This window comes from Acanthisitta chloris, unplaced genomic scaffold (genome assembly GCF_000695815.1).
Source record: "Acanthisitta chloris isolate BGI_N310 unplaced genomic scaffold, ASM69581v1 scaffold16614, whole genome shotgun sequence".
Classification (NCBI taxonomy): Eukaryota; Metazoa; Chordata; class Aves; order Passeriformes; family Acanthisittidae; genus Acanthisitta; species Acanthisitta chloris.
In genome coordinates, this window is record NW_008668927.1 from 25,379 (window position 1) to 25,632 (window position 254).

Sequence of the window (254 nt, forward strand, 5' to 3'; positions counted from 1 at the left end):
TGTCACCCCACGGACACAGAACTGGTTCCGAACCTCCTCAGAGGCCAGCCGGAAAAAGAAAAACAGGGAACAGCTTTCTTCCAGCAAAGAGGAGGAAAAGAAAAGCACAAACGGGAAGAAAAGGGGGAGAAAACCCAAGGAGAGGCCTCCGGAAATGTCCCTGAAGGGCAGAGAGAGCGTGGCAGCAAAGACTAATCACAAGAAAACCCTCGAGCACTGGGAAGGCTCCCGGAGCAGCCCCGAGGGGGACGAGC

At 55.5% G+C, this 254-nt stretch overlaps 1 protein-coding gene across 1 annotated transcript in view; it reads left to right on the top strand.

Annotated features, from left to right (window-relative positions):
• ZNF512B (zinc finger protein 512B) overlaps positions 1-254 on the top strand; it is a gene marked incomplete at its 3' end in the record, with an annotated part of 22,340 nt that extends 22,086 nt beyond the window's left edge. Inside the window, 1 exon segment of the mRNA XM_009073135.1 lies at positions 20-254. Within this exon segment, the coding sequence (XP_009071383.1) occupies positions 20-254 (235 nt within the window).